Consider the following 17,578-nt stretch of genomic DNA (forward strand, 5'->3'; position numbering starts at 1 on the left):
CATTCAATCATAGCGGGTGGGCGTGGCTTGTGTTATTGGCGACGGAAAGGAGTCCAAAAGCGGGACATAAGCCCAAACCATGCCACACGACAGCCGATCCCGACCCGAGCGGCACCAACGACATGGGCGACAAAGAGGCCACCAGGTACCTTCCAAACACACATCTCCCCATCTTTTGTTTTGCTTTTTCCTTTGCTTGCGCGCCTTGTTGCCCGCAGGCCAAAATGCTGTTTGCATGTTATACTCCAAATGCAACTTGTGGCATTTCCAGCACTACATGAAATAACTTCCTCAAGCAGAAAATGCTGCTGGAGCAAGAGCAGCGGAGCACCCACCTTGGTAGCAAAACCAAGCAAAAAAAGAGAGTATGAAATTTAACAAGCTTATCAGGTGATTGGTGTCGGGAGATGCTGAGTTTGCACTTCCAGCTGTTTAAGGGTCTTCATTGGATAGGGTGGAATTGCAAGGAAATGATGTCGTGGGAACAGGAAAGCCTCAAAGCGCATAATGTGTGCTCAAGTTTATGGAACAAACGTAAAGAAGTCTTAAGAAACCATTCTCAAACTTAGAGCACGTCAAACATCTTTGACGTCATGACTCGCACATTTTGAGTTGCACTTGATGACCTTTGACCGTCAGGGAAAACAATAAACTGCACAAATCCAAGTTTATTTTCCAAGACGCACCAGCAACACTCACGTAATTGTCGTACTCCACAAACAATGGCTTCCTGTTGAACGAGCGGATGTGCTCCCAATCTGCTCATGTGCACTTTTGTCTGATCGCCCCCTCCACACCTCCGTTGGTTTTTTTTTTGGGGGGGGGGGGGGGCGCTCCTTCTTCCTCGACACTCAGGATCACGAGAGGCAGGAAGTGTGACGAGGTGCACATTTCCATTTGTTTGGTATCACATATCCATGGAAGAGTTTTCAAGGTCAACCACTGCAAGTAGGGGGCAATAAAAGTTGCACAGCAGAAAGCTAAAGAAGGATGACCAGCGGGCCAGCGGCTTTGCTTTCTCCTCCATACAACGCCGGTGGTGTGGCAAGAGGAGCTCGGAGCATTTGGGCCAGGATTGGATGTTGAGTCTGCGGCAACAATTTGAGTTTGCAATGTTGCCAACTTGACATTTTCTCTTGTGACTGTTTGTCAAAAATTCGACTAGCGGCATTGCTAATGATGTCCTTTCCTTCACGGTGGAGGGAAGGGGCATGGCCTTGCTCTGATAATACATCACTCATATCAATGATTTGATTAAACTGGACATACAGCTTTGTCATCTGTATTACAATTCATCCTTGTATCTATATATCACAATTAATATGATACTTACCATTGTTGATTAAATACTGGTATAAAGATCATGTACTGTATGTGTGTAAATGTCATTTTAACAACTGCTTATTTCCTTTGACGCGTGTATTTCCTCATTATCACCAATAACACCTAATATGCATGCATGAAAGTGTCTTGTGGAAAATGAATAGTGAGGAACGCATTTGAGCAAGCGTTGCTCGTCTCCTTCCAGAGTTTTCAAGAAGAGCAGCCCCAACGGCAAGGTAGGCTCAACGCCGCCTCCGCTGCCACGTGCAGGTGAGCGCTGATGATTCTCCACTCCACAGCTCAGCGTTTATCTGGGCAAGCGTGACTTCGTCGACCATTTGGATCACGTGGACGCAGTCGGTGAGTGTAACACGCGCGGAAAAAAACTTGCAGGGTGACGTTGAGATGTTTTCTGGCGCAGACGGAGTTCTCTTGGTGGATCCCGAATATCTACAAGATCGCAAAGGTAAAAGCAACATGCATGAGCTCCAACTTTTTCCACCAAGTTGCACTAACATCAAGATACAACGGTGTAGTAGGCCTAAGTGCTCGTTAAAAACAAAAGAGTGGTTTTATTACTAACAAGTATTTGAATTTAATGTAAAACACTTTAACATTATGCAGTTTAAACAATAATGCTGCACTTCAAATCTAAAATCTTTACAATAATATAATGCAGCCCCACTAGTCTAAGTTATGTAGCAAAATCCACACGTTTTAGCCATGTCAGGGGACGGCCATTTTGTTACGTAATGTCAACTGAAAATGACATCACAGTTGCTCAGATAACAACCAATCACGGCTCACCTGTTTTCTGAAGCTGTGACATGATTGATTGTTACCTGAGCAACTGTAATGTCATTTTCAGTTGACAGCAAGTGACAAAATGGCCGCCCCCTGAGATGGCTAAAAACGGGTGGATTTTGCTACTTTTCCACAAATGCAATATTAATCACAATGCTGTGTTTGGACTAGTGGAGGCGCATAGAACATATTATTGTAAAGAAAATTTGGGGGTTGACTTCCCCTCTAGTGAAAGTTATGCACTATGAAGTTAAATACAACTGAACTCTACATAGGCAGAGATTTATTTTGCGTACCACTAGAGGGAGCCAGGGCATCACGCGTGGTAAAAGTACCACAGCTTGAGTCACTGTTCTATATCATTATGTTGGTAACTTGACTTACTATTTTTTATTTTTTTATTATTTTTATTTGGATCACGAATACTTGGCTTTTGAACAGGGGTGTGTAGACTTTTTATATTCACTATATATGCTATTTACTTGGTGCCTGTGCACTTGTGGTTGATTGTAACTTGCATTTATTTGCCTCAAAGTGGTACGCAAACGACTCGCTACCAAAGTACACTTCAGTTGTCTTGAGCTATCAAGTACATTCTTCAAATGTTGCAACTTGGTGTGAAAACGCCGAGGCGCTGTTGCATGTCCCGACAACAAAGTCAAATGTGGTGCAAGTGTCGTTTGGGCCGGCAGTGTTCGTGAGCCTGGTGTGCGTGTTTCGGTACGGTCGGGAGGATGTGGATGTCCTGGGGCTGTCCTTCCGGAAGGATCTCTACATCAGCACTTTCCAGGCCTTCCCTTGCATTCTCGATCAGAAGCCATTGAGTTCCCTCCAGGAGAAGCTGTTGCGCAAGCTGGGCCAACACGCGCACCCCTTCTGCTTTAGCGTAAGGCCGTCCACCCCGCGTCACGTCGAGGGGAGGAGCCTAACGCTCCGCCATGCGTTCAGATCCCACAGAACCTGCCCTGTTCGGTCACCCTTCAGCCCGGACCCGAGGACACAGGCAAGGCGTGCGGCGTGGATTTCGAGCTGCAGGCCTACTGCGCCAAGACGGCCGGCGAGAGGATCCATCAGAGGTTGCCCGAGACGGACGACGGTGGCGCGGACAACATCTCCTTCTTGTTGTTATTTTTCTGCTTTCTTCCAGGAACTCCGTGCATCTGGTGATCCGGAAGGTGCAGTACGCCCCGGAGAAGAAAGGCCCTCAGCCCACCGCGGAGAGCAGCCGAAGCTTCCTGATGTCCGAGAGGCCGTTGCATCTCGAGGCGTCGCTGGACAAGGAGGTGACCCTTTTTACACGTTGGGAAATTGTCTTCGGAATTGAACATCAAACTTTTGGCGAATCCCATGACTATTCCTGCCCACGGGCCTTAGTACCTTAAATAGAAATTCAACCCAAAAATGTTCTTTACAATAATGTTCTATGTGCCTCCACGAGTCTAACCATTGCATTCTGATTTAATATTGCATTTGTGGAATATGAGTTTTATCAGCAAAATCCACCCATTTTTAGCCCCCTGAGATGGACAAAACTGGTGGATTTTACTACTTAATGGGGAAGTCAACCTAAACGTTTTTTTTTTTTTTAAGAATACGTTCTTTGCAAGCCCACTAGTTGAAACAAGGCATTTTGATAAAGATTGCGTTTGTGGAATAAGAGTTAATCCACCCGTTTTTAGCCATCTCTGGGGCCAGCCATTTTGTCACATTTGTCGACTGAAAATGACATCACAAATGCTCGGGGCTCAGATAACGACTAATCATGGCTCAGCTTCAGAAAACAGGTGAGCTATGATTAGTCATTACCTGACCCCTGACACACTGTGATGTCATTTTCAGTCGACACAAGTGACAAAATGGCCGCCCCCAGAGATGGCTAAAAATGGGCGTATTAACTCATATATAAAAATAAAGTGGACATTTTGTCACCTCTGTTGACTGAAAATGACATCACAGTTGCTCAGGTAACGACCAATCACAGCTGACCTGTTTTCTGAAGCTGAGCCGTGATTGGTCGTTAACCGAGCCCTGAGTAGTTAGGTCATTTTCATGGGTAAAAAGGGGTGGATTTTGCTGCTTAACTCATATTCCACAAACGTAGCATTAATCAGAATGCTGTGTTTCAACTAGTGGGCCTGCTGGGAACATATTCTTGGAAAAAAAAAAAAATGTTTGTTGATTTCCTCTTTTAAAATATATTCCACAAACTCATTATCAATCACAATGCTGTGTTTAGACTAGTGGAGCTGCATAGAACATATTATTGTAAATAAAATTTGGGGGTTGACTTCCACTTTAATCGCTTCACAAAAAAAAAAAAGTTTTCAGTTCACTTGAGCATCGGCGTAGCTGAAGCTGCCGCATTTCGACCCACAAAAAAGGACGTCTGTTAACTGTAAAAACTAAGTCAAGGTACCATTACTGTACGCAACATGGCTGTTTTAGTCACAGTTAGGCTCAAATATCTTTTTTTTTTTTTTTTTTTTTTTTTTTTTTTTTTTTAAATGCTCATTCTTGACCAGGCCAACTTTTCGAATTCTATACAATCCTGGTTTATTCGAATGAAAAGTTTCTAAATTAGGAACTTCTTCCTGCGCTCCGCCACGGCAGCTGTACTACCACGGCGAGCCCATCAGCGTGAACGTGCACGTCTCCAACAACTCCAGCAAGACGGTTAAGAAGGTGAAAATCGCAGGTGAGCAGCCGTGGGATGCACGCGCGTCGTCGCTGTCGCCGCTTGACGCCGTTCCGTCTTGCTCCTTGGCAGTGCGCCAGTATGCCGACATCTGCCTGTTCTCCAAGGCTCAGTACAAGTGTCCCGTGGCCCAGCTGGAGGCCGAGTGAGTACATTACGAAAAATTCGCAGTGGCGCACGCAAATAGTGGGGGGAAGCCTAATTTGCTTCCAACCTTCCTGCTGACTTTTGTGAATGGCTTTTTGGAACGCCCTCTCACGATAGTCCACCCAATTTTATGGTGATCGGCAAAACTGCTTTCTAGTTTCAATTTGACTGCAGCCGGGCCAGGCGGCGCGCGTGTGACGACTTGTTTTTCTCGCGGCCGTCGATCAGCGAGCAGGTCTGCGCCAGTTCCACCTTCTGCCAGGTGTACACACTGACGCCAGGCATGGGTGCCAATCGCCAGACGAGAGGCCTGGCGCTGGATGGCAAGCTCAAGCACCAAGACACCAACCTGGCCTCCAGCACCATGTATGCACGCACGCCGGATACGCTCCACACGCACATTGCCGTCCTTTTTGTCTTAGGGCGGCTGTTTGCGTTGCAGAATGAAGGAAGGTTGCAACAAGGAGATGTTGGGCATCGTGGTGTCCTACCGCGTCAAAGTCAAGCTGGTGGTGTCTCGTGGCGGGTACGACCACACCTCATGCGCTGGCGTCGTACAGTATTGTCACCCTCGCTTAAATGAGCCTGGGGTTCTAAGTTTCGATTTTATATGTATTTTTAAACTTCATTTTGGCTTATTTTATAACTTCAATTCGTTTTTAGAGCAAGTTTATTCATTTTTATTTTTTTTTAAATGCTTTGTTTTAAATATATGAAAAAAAAGTCACAATGGATATTGTGTAATGAACTAAACTATAATTCTCAAACAAGTTTGACTTTCCTTCTTCTGTACGGACGTACAGCAGCCCTGAAATTCACAATATAAAATGAACCCTGAAAGCTCATGTATGATCTTAATTGACAAAAACTAAACCTTTTTGTAAAAGCAAGATGTAGTTTTTGTTTTTTGATAATGAAAATGTTTTCAATGTATTTTGCTAACTATTGGATGTGCCACTGTAATCCACCCCCAAGGTGGTTATACAATGTAGCCCTGTTATTTAATCAGTGAAACCTTTGCACCCCCACTATACAGTGCATTAACTTTCAGTGTATAAAGGAGGGGTAAAATTGACAAAATATTTTTGGGGACTGTATAACAAATTTTTACCTACTGCGGGTGGGCCGCAATAAGGGTTCACTGTATTGATCATGCAGTAATATCGGGGCTCCCGCTTTGTAAATGTGTGTGCGCACGTGCAGGGACATGGCAGTGGAGCTTCCTTTTGTTCTGATGCATCCCAAACCCAGCGACCTGGAACCAGGTGACACAAACCTCAATCATCTTGATTAATCTGCATAAACCGTCAGGATCAAAGCGCAATTCAATTTGTGGTGTTTACAGTGGCTCCACAAGCCGCCGCCGCCGCCGTGGCTACCGACCTCGTCACTTTTGATAGCGAGTAAGAGGGCGTCGCAAAGCTCGTGTTTTGGTAGCAACGTGACAAGAGTTCTGCCGAGTGCAGTCACAATGGCCACTTCAACTTGAGTATGTCGACAATTCTCTTCACGTTGACACGTCCAAATGACAGCAACGTTTTAAACGGTGTCACTCGCCCTAAAACGATCTTTACCAAAATTGCACAAATTCAACATTTGTGAGAAGAGCATCAGAATAGGTCATCAGTCGGGATTTTATTTGTTATGGAGAATGTTTGAAGTGGCCATTACATGTTTTTTGAAAATTCGGCAAAGACGGTAGCCACTTGTCACTTTGCTACTCAAACTGGCGCTTTTCTGGGCAACATCACCTTCTTCTTTTGCGCAGCTCTTCCTCTCAAGCCGACGAGCTGGTGTTCCAAGACTTCAGCCGCTTGAATTTAGCGGGGGCCGAAGGTGGGGCTGAGGGCGACCCCCTGTGTTAGCCGTTGCCACGGTTACCATCGGATCACAGCTGTGATGACTGCCATGGCCGCCATGACAATGTGTTTGTTTGTACACAAAACATTTTTAATGGTTGAGCACATAACGTTGATACATTCCAATCCTTCACCACATCCTCACGCACACACGTCCAAAAGCATTGCATTGACAGTCCAATTGCTGTCTTGTTCAATAATGTGTCCAAATAAAGGTGAAGCAAAAAAGTTGGCCTCTGATCATGTTTGCTGTGGTGGGGGTGGTGGCGGCGGCGGCTCCAACATGACCTCGCAGGTCCGTCCCAGTTCTCCCAGTTTGACTTTGGCATACTCGGCCCTGTTGAGCGCCATCTGACAGTCCTTCCTGGACGAATAGGTGGAGCCCTCGTGAGGTTGGCCCGTTGCGACCTGGAGGAGTGACGGGACAAGTCCACCTTGCGTTCAAGCATTGAAACGTGCCGTGCGCGCGTGCAATACCTGAGTCAGGTAGCGGATTTGGCCACTCAGTTCGCTTTCCACTCTGTTGACGGAGCTCTGAAACTGGACTAGCTGTCTGTCCAGCAAGCTGGCATTGTGTTTGTCTTTGGAAAGTTCCATCACGATGTTGCCTGCACAAAAATGCCAACAATCGGTCATCCCAATTCTTGAATTGAGTAAGTATAAAAATATATATGAAAAAAAAAAAGCTGTGAATCACAATACCAAATTTTGATGGCATCTAACCAGTTCTGCCAAGTTCTAACCACTTATGCGTCGAGATCACAAAACTTGTTTTGACTGCGCTTGTTTGCTGAATAAGAATAAAAAGCTTTTCCAACAGTTTGTGTAATAATTACATAAGAGTAGCTCATGAATAATTAAATGGCCTCGTGCAACGTTGAAATGGTGAAAGAATTTAATATCATAGTGATTAATACTCTGGCTAAGTGCAAACGTGATTTATTAAAACATTGGAGAATCCGAAACACTGAGTTACCGTTTTATTGAAATACGCAAAATAATTAAAGCTGCCTTGCTGTGACGTCACGCTGGCATCGTTAGAGCCAATGTTGGCGCTTGAGGGATCGCGGTTTTATCGATCATTGCACACTGAAAAGTACGTTCGCATCACTTGTAGCAATCAACAGGAAATAACGGTAACATAAAACTCTGTTAGATGCACTTAAAAGCTAAACTAGGCACACAAAAAATGTGCTTTCGGAGCTGACCGGCACATTGCAGGACCATCGCGATTTCCTTCTCAACCTCCTCCAGAGCTCGCAGGCGCTCGTTCGCCATCGACAAGAAGAAGGATGAGGAGCACTTAAATTTGGAGGAGAGTGTTGTCGTGAAGCAACAAACGCGACGAAGTCACGGAGGAGGGAAGAGCTGCTAACCAACAAGCCACACTGCGCATGCGCACATTGGACGCCATCTTAATTGTTTTTCTACGGGTAGCCTTCTTAGACAAAACATATTTCAATCTTCCGACCAGAAAGACTGGGGAAAAGTTGTAAGATAGACTGTTGACTTTTTCCATTGTTAACATTATTTCATTGCACACTTACATTAGAAGAACATTGCAATTAAACATTTCCACAGAAACTGTGACACATGAACAACGATTGGTACAAAATGAGCAGATATCTTAAATATTAAGAAGTGATTTAATTATTTTTTAGATGGCGAATTATTATTCATCATCTTAAAGTGTGTTTTCTTCATCTTGGGGCGTATTGGTAGTGATTCTTAATTTCTTGACGCCGTTTTTGATTTGTTTTTATGAGGAGGATCGGCTAAATAACGTCACGCGCTCCGTCGCGCGTTAATGACGTTGACTTGGCGGACAGGAGGCAGGCAAGATGTCGGCGTCGTCTGGGCTGCATGGCCCGTCTGCTGGGCGTTTGACTGAAGGTTTCTTGTCCGTTCTGAAGGAGCAGCGTCCCGAATATTTACCAGACCTGCTGGACAGCTACCGAGAGCATGGCGTCTTCCGCACGCAGGTACGTGGAGAACGCCTGCTTGCAGCCCACTGACTGAACGTGCGCTAGCTTCCAGCTACCCGCCTGCTAACCTGCTCGCTTTTGTTATTCAGCCGGTAAAAGTACTCATACGTTGGACTTCAGGACAAGCGAAGATACCGATGGAAAACGACTAATACAAATAGAAGGACTGATTTGCGTAAAAGTACAGACGGTGAAAAGTACAAAAGTGTCTCTGCACACCAGATGGTACACTCGATCTATTCTTGGCTTCTTACGCTGTATTCGAACAAGAAAAATAAAAGAAGTCATGTTATGTCGCATAAGGGAACATTTTATAACCTTAACGTAAATATTAAAGTTTTGGTTTAACGTGGATTACATACATTTTCGTGACGACTGATCGCAAATTTCAGATATTAAAAAAAACATTACATGAATCCATATAAAACTAAATTTATATGGAACCCATCAGCCGATTTTCTTAATTTTTGGTGCATTGTACTGAGGTTGAAGTGGCCATTCGAATCACACATGGCATTGTGACAGTCTGTCATTTTTGGGAAATCTTGTCACTATTCGAGAGTCGGGAATGATAAATGATTGCAAATGCAGTCACTGTGTTCACAATCATTCACTCATTCCTTTGACATTGGACAAACGAACCAGACTCAGCATTTTGACAAAGTCACGTTTTTTAGAAGCACACCCACCCACCACGAAGGATCACTCATTTGGGACATGATGATGCATTAAAGTTGTGTTTTATTGAACTCTCCGAGTGCATATCCTGAAAACAAAACGAAAAAAACAGCGCTGTGTAAGGTACCATGCCGAAAGTACCCAACGCTTTTCGATTTACCGAGAACTGTCCCGGCCGGCCCTGAACAGCACGCATCTGCCTTCCAAATGCAGGGAGCGAAAATCCCCAATCGTTAGGAAAAAAAAACCTAGACCCATGAACTTGCACTAAGTAGACTAAGAAATCATTTATACTTGGCAGCTGGAGCGCTTGTGCTCTGTGCTGCTGTTGCGGTGTTCAGTGTGAGTTGTAACAAAGCGCATGTTGACAGGGCACCAGCGCCGTCAGCGGTCTGCTTGGGTTTAGCAACGCCAAGATGGCCTCCAGCAAGACCAAGTGAGTGTCATCGTCAGTATCAACGCAGGTCACGATGCCGCTTGGAGCAGCAAGTCATCTCTGCGTGCTTGTGTGCAGGTTTGAGGGGTTGTGTCTCCTCGCCATGCTGGTTCAGGACAGTTCATCTGAGCTGTTCCAGCAACACTGTCTCTCCTGGCTGCGCTCGCTGCAGCAAGTCATTCAGGTGACACTCAACGTGTGTCAATCGCTCTTGGCCACGTCCGGGAGGATGTTTCCTTAAAAGCTCTTCTCCAGTCGCAGGCCCCCGTTCACACCATCCAGCTGGCCGTGACCGTCTTGAAGGACTTGCTGCAGTATTCATCTCAGCTGGCAGAGCTGGCGCGGGAGGTGGGCCTCAACTGCGTTCTGGGAATCCTCACGTCACTGCTGGGTCTGAAGACAGAGGTGAGCAAAGATGCAAAGAACGCAAGGTGGCGCCACATCGTGTCTGATGTGTGGTCACAACCCAAAGAAAGAAAAAAACACATCCAATTTAGAGGCAAAACATTCTTGCTTCACGTTTTATATTCGTCACTCCTAACTAGTTCGTCGTAAACCTTGGTCAATACTCGGGTGCATTTAAATGCATGTAGACTTCACACAAACGACTCGGTATACTTCGGTGCGCTACTGAGCAGGGTTTATTTTCTACTAAAACTATGATAAATGCCTGATTGTAGTCGTCTTGTGATGTCAGTGTGAGTTGGCGGCCATGGAGGGCATGACGGCGTGTATGACCTACTACCCCCGGGCGTGCGGATCCCTGCGGGTAACACGTGTGACATCGCCTTTCATTTGCTTGCTCATCAATGTCCAATACCTGAGTTGATCATTGTTCCAGGACAAGCTGGCGGCCTACTTCCTTTCCAAAATGGACAGTTCCGACAAGAAAAGCCAAGAGGTTTGTCCTCCCTCGCCGTCAGGCCGCCACGGCTCCCGTTGACGGGGCTGCGTCAAATTGTGCGCGCGTTGTGCTCCCAACAGATGGCTTGTCAGTGCTTCGGCCGCCTCCCCTGCCTGGGCGGCCTGACGGACCGAGCGTCGGGCGCCGGCCGAGCCGACCGATGGACCGACCAGGTTCACTGCCTGCTGGCCTCGGCCAATGGCGCGCTGTCTCACCTCTATCGCGGCTGTGAGTCGGGTAGGCGTTCGCCTGGCACGCCCGAGCCTCTTGACGTCTTGTCGCACATTTCCACGTGTTGAAATGTTGTCGCCGTGTGCCGCCGCAGACAGGACGGCCCAATACGAAGGCCCCGGGGTGGAGCTCGGCTTTCCTCATCTGGACCAGTCGGATGCCCTGCTGCCGCTGCAGCTCCAGCGCAGATACGCGGCCGTGTGTCTCGCACTCAAGCACACCCTCAGGTACGCACAGGCATAGGCATAGGCACACCCATTTGGCGGGGAAGTCTAAATAAACTGGGACTCGCCTGTGCACTGTCAAAACGCAAAAGTGGCATTCGAACAGCGGGGGCACACGTGATGAGCTGGCGGTTCAATGTCGTGAATTTTTGCCAATGGTGTGGATTTGACGTGCCTTCAGGGTGGATCCGGCGTCGGCCGTGCGTCTGCCCGTCAGGCCCATTCTCAACCTGGTGTGTCGAGCTCTCGCCGTCAGCGCCAAGAGCATCGTGAGCATCCGCGCGCTCCACACTGACGCTTCCCTTAAACCCCCCCCCCCCACGCCCCGCAAGTCAGCACCTGCTTTGCTTTTCCCGCCAGAATTTAACGGGCGACGGCAGCGTGAGGCTGCTGCTCCTGCCCGCTGTCCACACCAGCACGCTGGAGGTCTTATCTGCGCTCGTCACAGTGTAAGTTGAAAGCCGCACGCCCGCCTTGTGGAAAGCGCCGAGGCCCTTAGCTGTCCTCGTCTTGTCTGCAGCGTGCGGAGCAGCATGGTGCAGTACGCCGCGGTGCTCCAGAGGCTCTTTTCTCAAACGCTGAGTGCATGGACGCCTCCGCCCGAAGCCAACCCCGGGCAACAGAGAGCCTACAGGTACGTGACGCTGTGATTCTTGATCATGCCCCGAACACAACGGATCCCCGAATATGATCCGGGAGCCACAATTTGAATTGCGGACACTTTATATACAAAACGTGCACAAAGTGGCTTGGAATTGAGTAGGGATGCTCCGATCGATCAAGCACCGATCACGATCGGCCGATTTCCGTGAAAAATTGAGTGATCGGAATATTCGATCAAAGCCTTTTATTGCCGATCAAAACATCCGATCACCCGCAGCCCACGCTTGGCTGCCGCAAGACGAAAGGTGATTTGTTTAATACACGATGACGTGCCACCACTCCAAAAGCATCACTCACGCCGCCGTGCACTCAACCGCCCGCCCGTCTTTGTGACTGGGTAATTATTGTATTGTGCCAGCAACTTTTGTATTTCTTCATTCTTTTGAAAATATATATAGATTTTTGTCAAAATTACGGCAATAATATGGCAGGTTTTTTTCCCAGATAATATTGCATAATAGCAGTCACCATAAATAAATGGAAAAATATACAAATATTCCATGTGATCAGAATCGGTATCGGCATCGACCGATCTCACTCGTGCATGATCGGTATCGGTGTCATAAAACCTGATCGGAACATCCCTAGAATTGAGTAGAATGAATACGCAAGATACAAGTAGAGATTGGAAAAACGTCAGCAAAAGTGCAACATTGAGAAATAATGATGTTCTCGCCTTCATTTAGTTGCAAATTGTGGACCACAATAATATCCTGACGTCCCCTTTGAATCCTACAGTTCGGTGCGCGTGTCCGTGTACAGAAGTTTGGAAACTTGGGTGCAGGTGGCCGGAGCGTCTGCCGGCATCCTCCAGGGCAGCCCCGGCCACACCGAGCTCCTTTTTGCCCACCTCCTCGGTGACATCACGCCCGGGGCCGAGTCCGTCAAGGTATTTTTGCGTTTGTTTTTAGAGTGAGCACACAGCCTCACTGAAAGCGACCGCGTCCTTGCCTGCTCCCGCAGCTCCGCGCGGGCTTGTCGGCCGACGTGGTTCCCGGAGGCAAGCCGGGCCCTCGCCGGACCAAACCGTTGGTCATGGCCGATGCGGTCGGGCCCTCCCTCCAGAGGAAAGGCGACACTTTGGCCAACCAGGATACTTGCCTTTCAGCTCTCAGGGGTGAGTTCCTCAAACATGGACTCATCTACTTTCCAGACAGACAATTTCAATCATTTTCTTCTCCCGCTAAGCACTAAGGCAAATCATACTGACCGGCGGAACCCTCCTAAAGGATGATCTGCACAAGGTGAATGCTTGAGAGAAACCGACATGGGCGCTCACCTTTCAGCATCCATTCACGTTTTTGACAGGCTTATATTTTGTGCGCTAGCGTCTCCACGAGGTTCTGCTGCCGCTGTGCGTGCGCTTGCAGCAGCAGCAGTCCAGCTGCAACGGCGCCTCCGAGTCTGCAGGGGGAGTCAGCGGGCAGTACGGCGGCGCCCTCACGCGGCGGGAACTCTACAGGTGTGTTGGGCAAGATTAGCATACAGTGTGTGTTTGTATTTAATTTCATGAAAGCCTGACTGTGGATGGTGTGATAAACAACGACTTCTCGGTACGGCTAGGCGATGCTTCGTTATTGTATTCATTTCTAGATTATGACCAGTCAAGCTATTATCAAAAATGAAGACGGTATCAGTCGCGTGGGCTTTACACGATTGCGCTGCATGTACAGCCAACCAACCACATAACTCCTCTCAAGTTTTCGGTTGAGCGACATCTAAAGCCAATCAATGACAATTGTCGGCCAGTGGGCGGGAGAGAGCGAGCCAGACACAGAAACACAGAATGTATTCTGAATAAAGATTTGGTTTAGTTATTTATAATTGTATCGTTATTATTAGTTGTTTTGTGAACAGCGCTTTGCCACAGGCGAGGCTCTTGTGAAAGCGCTACAAAGTTGAATTGATATTATCGCAGGTGAAATGTACCAAACCCGCCCACAATAGGTGATAGAGACAAGAGATTTAAATACACAAATGTTCAACCAAACCAAATTTTCTTGACCCAATGTCTGTTATCTTGATGCTAACATATAATGGGAAAAGCCATTGATGGGCTATTGAAAATGTTCATAGATGTTAGGTATTACGTAGGATTAGTTGGAGACCTTCTTTTCTTCTTCTTGCTCCAAATGTACATGCTGCGGCACTACACTGTGTCATCATCATATGTTTGGACTCTCAGGTTGTTGCTGGCTCTCGTCCTGGTCCCGTCTCCCACGTGGCCCCCACCTCTCACCTGCGCCGTGTCCATTCTCAGCAAAGGACGCGCGGACCGCAACCTCAAGGTTGGCCGTCGCTGCTGATGTCTTTGCCGTCGTGATGTCGTCCAAAGCGTACTCAGTGTGCCGTCCTCTCCCCCCTTTCAGGTGTCTTCGTTCTGTAGCGAGGCGCTGACCATGTGCAACGCCCTGGTCCACCCGCGCGCTCCCTCCGTCGCCATCCCCTTACCGCCCCTCACCCTAAAAGCCACTCCTTCAGCTCCTGTCCTCCCATCCTCGCAGGGCCCGACCCCCGGCCTCCCGTTGCCCACACTCCTTGGAGGCCCCGGCTCCTCCGGCCCCTTCCCCGCTCGCCACTCGCTCGCTCTGCTGGGCTCCCTGGAGAATCACCTGTCTCTGGTTCCAGGCCACGCCTCTGGCGACGCCATCTTGTCGCCACTCGCGCACCACCAGCCCGAGCCGGCCGGCCTGGGCCCCCTGGAGGGGCAGAGACCGGTTTTTGTGCGCTATGACAAAGAGGAAGCTGAGGATGTGGAGATCTCGCTGGCCAGTGACTCCGACGACAGCGTGGTCATCGTTCCTCCGGGGATGCTCGCCGCGGAGACGCGCGAACCCGTCGAGACTTCCGCGCCGCCGCCTCAGCCCCCGGCCAGCGCCGTCGCCGCCGCGCCCGCGGGCGCTGCCGCCGAGCCCGCGGCGTTGGCTCCCGCCCCTATGGATGCGGTTTCCCTCCCCAATGACCTAGCCGCCTCCTCGGCCTCCCCGCTTCCCGCCACCCCCGTCAACTCCTTCGCTCCACCGGCTTCCTCTGTGGTCTCCCTTGTCCCGCAGGGCGGCGAGGGCGAGACGCCGGCCGTCAGACCTCAGCTCCAGCAGATGCTGATGCAGACCTCGGCCCCCGGAACCCTGGGGCTGCCCCTCCAGATGCAGCAGCTGCAGAATCAGCTGGGCCCCCCGCAGGCAAGGCTTCCCGCCGCCTCCAACAACGAAGACTCGGCCGTCATCAACATCAACAGCACGGACGACGAGGATGAAGAGGAAGACATGGAGGATGACGAAGAGCTGGAGGAAGATGAGGACGAGGAGGAGGAAGTCAGCGATTTTCCCGAGGGCGAGTTTTACGAGGGCGAGGAGTTTGACGAGTTTGACGAAGAAGGGGAGGAGCTGGAGGAGGAGGAGGAAGATGAGGACGACGAGGAGGAAGAGGAGGACGAGGAAGAAGAGGCGGGAGAAGAAGGGACGATGCCTCCGCTAGAGGGAGCGGAGGACAAGGCGAACGTGAGCGGCATCGAAGAGGAGCAGGTGCTCCGCGCTGAAGTAGCGCCGGCCGCGTCGGTCGCGGACGGAGAAGCCGTGGGAGGCATACAGGAGATCCAGCTCAGCAGAGGCGAGGTCGCCGATGAGCGCGCCAGGGTGCAGGAGGTGGAGAGCATCGGAGTCTTGGAGGGGGCCAGAGAGGACGAGGAGGAAAGTGAGAGGATGGACGACCCCACCATGCCTCAGATCCTGTGCGTGACCGGAGGCGCGCCCGAGGAGAGGGAAGAGCCGGCCGAGGACGGGGCGGCCGAAGCGGCCGCCTTTCAGCACGAGCCGCTGGTCGCCGAACTTCAACCGCCGCTGCAGGTACGCAAAAAAAAAAAAGGGATAGTTGTTAACAGTTCAGTTCAACAATGAGCCCCAGACACTTCTGTCATTTCAAACTCAACCTACATCACCCTCCAAAATAAATGCCTTACAGATGATTTGGTTGAGAAATGATGCAAAAAAAACCAGTGTGGCAAATACTCCCTGTGATTTCCGCTAATGACCCAGGCTTAACTTGGCTTCTTTTCGACATACAGAGATTCAGCATGCCTCCATGACACCAGTTACTGTACTACAAATTCGGAAAGGGCTTTGGTTTCATCTTGTAGCGTCTTAGGGCCTTCCTGAAAGAGCACAGCAAGCGTCCAGAACTGAGTTTTTACGCCATTAGTTGGGGATTGGTCCACAGGAAAAAGACCACAAAAATGTGGCCATTATTGTACTAGGTTATTGAAAGAGGAAGCCAACCCAAACATATTTTTGTTCAAGAATGTGGTCTATGTAGGCTAACTAGTTGAAACACGGCATTCAGCCGAATATTGCGTTAGTGGAATATGAGTAAGTAGCGAAATCCACCCGTTTTTAGCCATCTCACAGGACGTCTCTTTGGTCACTTCTGTCGACTGAAAATGACATCACAGTTGCTCAGTGCTCAGGTAACGACCAATCATGACACGGCTTCAGAAAACTGGTGAGCTGTGATTGGTCGTTACCTGAGCCCTGAGCAACTTTGATGTCATTTTCAGTCGACAGAAGTGACAAAATGGCCGCCCCCTGAGGTGTCCAAACACAGGTCGATTTTGCTATATTCCATGAACGCAATGTTAATCAGAATGTCCTGTTACAACTAGTGGGCCTGCATAGAACATATTCTTGAAAGAAATATGTTTGTGTTGACTTTCTCTTAAGAATTTTCAACCCGTAGAACTAATTTGTCAGCAAGGTTATGTCAAAACAGAAACTCCACAATAAGGCAATAGAAAACAATGATTGGACTCTCCAGCAGGAAGCAGCGTCGGCCCCCACTCAGGAGGCGAGCGCCAGTGACGACCAGCCACCTGTCCTACAAAATGAACTCCTTGCGGGCCCACCCGAAGACAGCAGCCCCCCGCCTTCGGAACCCGCCGCCTTGTCGGGCCCCGAAGAGCACCCCCAGGAGGAAGAAAAAGACAAAGACTCTCCCGAGTCGGGGGTGGAGAGAGACACGGAAGAGAGCAAAGGGGACGAGGAGAAAGGAATTAAGCGCAAGAGAGACGATGAACACCTGGACGAAGAGGCGGGACAAAGCACTGACAAGAAAAAGGTAAACATTCCACTGTTTGCTCAAATTGGTTTCAGTTTCATTTGAATTGGGGAAAAAACACATCACTGAGGGGAAAAAATGACAAGTGGGTCATTTAGACGTATTTTATTGGCCGCATTTTGTCTCCGCCAGATGCACGACGACGCCATCGCCTCCATGTTGGCCGATTTTGTCCCCTGCCCTCCTGACGACGACGAGGTTACGGCCTCCGGGTCGAACCCCTGACAAAAGACGTTGTTTGTGCTGTTGTGCGTCATCCGTACATCTGTTGTGTTTCACATGAACCTCCGTTGAAGAATGAGACATTTTTGGGACTGTGTCAGTGTCTATCAAACTAAACTAGTGAGGCGATTCATGTATGGGCTCAGAATGTTATGCCTCATTGTTGCTACCACAGACTGTGAATATTGTGCAACAGTTAGTGACTTTGAATTGAGGCTACTTTTATGTTCTGTCATTACCACTTATGATGTGCTTTGATATAAAAGAGTAAAAGCATTGAAAAAAATGACTTTCGCCA

The 17,578-nt window shown here is 48.8% G+C and overlaps 3 protein-coding genes across 5 annotated transcripts; 2 read left to right on the plus strand and 1 right to left on the minus strand.

Moving 5' to 3' along the window:
• Nucleotides 1-6: 6 nt before the first annotated feature.
• On the plus strand, nt 7-7,065 carry arrb2b (arrestin, beta 2b). Of its 2 annotated transcripts, none has more exons than XM_086023364.1 (14): nt 7-145; nt 1,529-1,559; nt 1,623-1,683; nt 1,745-1,789; nt 2,802-3,013; nt 3,076-3,203; nt 3,275-3,410; nt 4,738-4,822; nt 4,895-4,967; nt 5,198-5,335; nt 5,412-5,495; nt 6,173-6,234; nt 6,315-6,372; nt 6,738-7,065. In XM_086023364.1, exons 1-14 carry the CDS (start codon nt 123-125, stop codon nt 6,832-6,834), a joined length of 1,233 nt encoding a protein of 410 aa, XP_085879490.1. In that variant the 5' UTR covers nt 7-122; the 3' UTR covers nt 6,835-7,065. The 2 variants fall into 2 exon arrangements, with proteins under 2 accessions (XP_085879490.1, XP_085879491.1); XM_086023365.1 differs by having other exon boundaries at nt 2,820-3,013; nt 6,738-7,064.
• Nucleotides 6,898-8,234, minus strand: med11 (mediator complex subunit 11). The gene is made up of 3 exons (XM_086023370.1): nt 8,037-8,234; nt 7,306-7,436; nt 6,898-7,236 (listed from the first exon to the last, which is right to left on the minus strand). The coding sequence occupies exons 1-3, from the start codon at nt 8,104-8,106 to the stop codon at nt 7,069-7,071; spliced, it is 369 nt and encodes a 122-aa protein (XP_085879496.1). The 5' UTR covers nt 8,107-8,234; the 3' UTR covers nt 6,898-7,068.
• A 384-nt stretch (nt 8,235-8,618) lies between these two features.
• pelp1 (proline, glutamate and leucine rich protein 1) lies at nt 8,619-17,569 on the plus strand. 2 transcript variants are annotated; one of them, XM_086023356.1, is made up of 19 exons: nt 8,619-8,810; nt 9,863-9,927; nt 10,006-10,111; nt 10,183-10,332; nt 10,625-10,696; nt 10,769-10,828; nt 10,912-11,068; nt 11,157-11,289; nt 11,468-11,555; nt 11,647-11,735; nt 11,807-11,920; nt 12,688-12,838; nt 12,913-13,066; nt 13,138-13,193; nt 13,278-13,411; nt 14,135-14,237; nt 14,319-15,794; nt 16,759-17,058; nt 17,191-17,569. In XM_086023356.1, the coding sequence occupies exons 1-19, from the start codon at nt 8,670-8,672 to the stop codon at nt 17,281-17,283; spliced, it is 3,642 nt and encodes a 1,213-aa protein (XP_085879482.1). In that variant the 5' UTR covers nt 8,619-8,669; the 3' UTR covers nt 17,284-17,569. The 2 variants fall into 2 exon arrangements, with proteins under 2 accessions (XP_085879482.1, XP_085879483.1); XM_086023357.1 differs by having other exon boundaries at nt 16,762-17,058.
• The last annotated feature ends 9 nt before the right edge of the window (nt 17,570-17,578 follow it).

Source organism: Filicampus tigris, chromosome 2 (assembly GCF_054856515.1).
Source record: "Filicampus tigris isolate MCC_2025a chromosome 2, RoL_Ftig_1.0, whole genome shotgun sequence".
In the NCBI taxonomy this organism is placed as follows: Eukaryota; Metazoa; Chordata; class Actinopteri; order Syngnathiformes; family Syngnathidae; genus Filicampus; species Filicampus tigris.

Excerpts from the sequence above, each read along its gene's own strand:
- arrb2b (XM_086023364.1), top strand. The coding sequence starts at position 123 with ATGGGCGACAAAGAGGCCACCAG. Across the intron at positions 1,790-2,801 it reads ATATCTACAAGATCGCAAAG|TGTCGTTTGGGCCGGCAGTG; the intron begins GTAAAAGCAACA and ends ATGTGGTGCAAG. Across the intron at positions 4,968-5,197 it reads GTGGCCCAGCTGGAGGCCGA|CGAGCAGGTCTGCGCCAGTT; the intron begins GTGAGTACATTA and ends GCCGTCGATCAG.
- med11 (XM_086023370.1), bottom strand. The coding sequence starts at position 8,106 with ATGGCGAACGAGCGCCTGCGAGCTCTGGAGGAGGTTGAGAAGGAAATC. Across the intron at positions 7,437-8,036 it reads GATGGTCCTGCAATGTGCCG|GCAACATCGTGATGGAACTT; the intron begins GTCAGCTCCGAA and ends ATTTTTGTGCAG. Across the intron at positions 7,237-7,305 it reads AAATCCGCTACCTGACTCAG|GTCGCAACGGGCCAACCTCA; the intron begins GTATTGCACGCG and ends TCACTCCTCCAG.
- pelp1 (XM_086023356.1), top strand. The coding sequence starts at position 8,670 with ATGTCGGCGTCGTCTGGGCTGCATGGCCCGTCTGCTGGGCGTTTGACT. Across the intron at positions 11,736-11,806 it reads TTATCTGCGCTCGTCACAGT|CGTGCGGAGCAGCATGGTGC; the intron begins GTAAGTTGAAAG and ends TCTTGTCTGCAG. Across the intron at positions 17,059-17,190 it reads AAAGCACTGACAAGAAAAAG|ATGCACGACGACGCCATCGC; the intron begins GTAAACATTCCA and ends TGTCTCCGCCAG.